Genomic DNA, 2585 nt, shown 5'->3' with positions numbered 1-2585 from the left:
TTTGAAGAGATTTCTTTCACTCACCTGAGCTGGGACAAGAACCAATTTGCTGATGCCTTAGCTACTTTAGCTGTGATGACTCAAATGGAGGAAGGGCAAATAACTCAATTATTACAAATCAAAGTAAGAAGTGAGCCAGCGTACTACTTTATGATCGAAGAAGAAACAGATGGCAAACCTTGGTATCATGATGTCCAAGTTTACATCAAAAATAGGGAGTATCCTCCTGGGGCAAGCAGAAATGAAAGAAGAATGATCAGAAGATTAGCAATGGGATACTTCCCCAGTGGAGAAATCTTATACATGAGAAGCTCAAATGGTGAGTTGTTGAGATGCGTAAATGCCAAAGAAGCAAGGAGAATTCTATTTGAAACCCATGAAGGGAACTGCGCTACTCATAGCAATGGGTATATGATGGCAAAGCAGATCTTAAGGCGGGGTTACTTCTGGACCACTTTGGAAAAGGATTGCATTGAATACTTCCGAAAGTATCACAAATGCAAAATTTATGCTAATCAGATGAATGTCCCACCTCATCAGCTCTACAATCTCGTCTCACTATGGCCTTTTGCAATGTGGGGTATCAATGTAATTGGTCCAATTAATCCAAAAGCATCCAATGGACACAGATTCATTTTGGTGGCCATTGACTACTTTACTAAATGGGTTGAAGCTACCTCATATGCTCATATCACTCAAAACACCTTTCTGAAATTCCTTAAGAATAATATTATCTGTCTGTATGGTCTTCCTGGAGAGATTGTCACCGATAATGCCAAGAACCTAAATGGTCCAAAGATTCAAAAGTTGTGTGATTAGTACAAGATACGACATCTCAATTTATCGCCATATCGACCCTAGATGAATGGAGCTGTAGTAGCTGCCAATAAAAATCTCAAGCGGATAATCGGAAAAATGACATTCACTTATAAAGATTGGCATGATATGTTTCCCTTTCCCCTTCATGCCTATCGGACTACGGTACGAACATTGACCGGGGCAACTCCATATTCACTGGTCTATGGGATGGAAGCTGTTTTACCAATAGAGATGGAAATTCCTTCTTTAAGGGTTTTAAAAGAGGTAGAACTAGATGAGACGAAATGGGTCCAATCGAGGTTAGATCAGCTGAATTTGATAGATGAGAAAAGACTTACAGCAGTATGCCATGGGCTATTGTACCAAAGAAGAATGGCTAGAGCATTCAACAAGAATGTGCACCGCTCGAATTCCAATCAGGAGATCTAGTTTTAAAGAAGATCGTCCCGAACCAAAGTGATTCTCGGGATCAGTGGTCACCAGCTTATGAAGGGCCTTATGTGATTAAAAAGACATTTTCTGGCAATGCACTCATCTTAAATCACATGGATGGGGAAGAATTACCAAGGACGGTGAATGCGGATGCTGTAAAAATATATTATGTATAAAAAAAATGTAGGAGTGAAAACTCGAAAGGGCGCTCCTAGCAAAATGAAGGAAAGGAGACAAAAACTAGCAAGGGCACTTTCTGCAAAATGAATGAAGGGTGAAAATCCGAAAGGGTGCCCTAGAAAAGCGAAAAAAAAAAAAAAAACTAGGAGTGAAAATCCAAAATAGCACTTCTAGTCAGAAACGGTAAAAAGTAAGGAGAGAGCCAAAAGAGTGCTAGAGAAAATCATGAGCCAAGCCTCGAAACTAGTTCTGACCTTTTCCATCAATCGTTTGTCTTCGCTATCTTGTTAAGTAAACTTTGTCTAGAAGAACACCCTGCATCAAATTTTCTTTGTGAACATTTAAGGTATATACACAAAGCTTCTTTACAACAATTGGTTAAGTCAAATCCAAATTGATTTTAATTTTCAGTGTTAATTTTCTGTTATCAACTTTTGGATTCAAGATCCAAGTTGATTTTAATTTTCAGTATTTATTTCTTGTTATCAACCCCTGGATTCAAGATCTAAGTTGATTTTAATTTTCAGCACTTTAGTTCCTGTTATCAACCTCTGGATTCAAGATCCAAGCTGATTTTAATTTTTAGCATTTATTTCTTGTTATCAATCTCTGGATTCAATATCCAAGTTGATTTTAATTTTCAGCACTCTAATTTCCTGTTATTAACCTCTGGATTCAAGACCCAAGCTGATTTTAATTTTTAGCATTTATTTCTTGTCATCAACCTCTAGATTCAAGATCCAAGTTGATTTTAATTTTCAACATTTATTTCTTGTTATCAACCTCTGGATTCAAGATCCAAGTTGATTTTAATTTTCAGCATTTATTTCTTGTTATCAACCTCTGGATTCAAGATCCAAGTTGATTTTAATTTTCAGCATTTATTTCTTGTTATCAACCTCTGGATTTAAGATTCAAGTTGATTTTAATTTTCAACACTCTAATTTCCTATTATAAACCTCTGGGTTCAAGATCCAAGTTGATTTTAATTTTCAGCACTTTAGTTCTTGTTATCAACCTCTGGATTCAAGATCCAAATTGATTTTAATTTTCAGCATTTATTTCTTGTTATCAACCTCTGGGTTCAAGATCCAAGTTGATTTTAATTTTCAACACTTTAGTTCTTATTATCAACCTCTGGATTCAAGATCCAA

General features: G+C 36.3%; 1 protein-coding gene across 1 annotated transcript; it reads left to right on the top strand.

Annotated features, from left to right (window-relative positions):
* The first annotated feature begins 303 nt into the window (after positions 1–303).
* LOC131182874 (uncharacterized) lies at positions 304–819 on the top strand. The gene has a single exon (XM_058152224.1). It carries the CDS (start codon positions 304–306, stop codon positions 817–819), a length of 516 nt encoding a protein of 171 aa, XP_058008207.1.
* Positions 820–2585: the final 1766 nt, after the last annotated feature.

Source organism: Hevea brasiliensis, chromosome 9 (assembly GCF_030052815.1).
Source record: "Hevea brasiliensis isolate MT/VB/25A 57/8 chromosome 9, ASM3005281v1, whole genome shotgun sequence".
Lineage (NCBI taxonomy): Eukaryota > Viridiplantae > Streptophyta > Magnoliopsida > Malpighiales > Euphorbiaceae > Hevea > Hevea brasiliensis.
The sequence above is the reverse complement of the archived record's forward strand: the minus strand, read 5'-3'. Positions and strand labels throughout refer to the sequence as shown.

Bases quoted from the DNA above. Each gene is read 5' to 3' on its own strand.
- LOC131182874 (XM_058152224.1), top strand. From the start codon at position 304: ATGAGAAGCTCAAATGGTGAGTTGTTGAGATGCGTAAATGCCAAAGAA.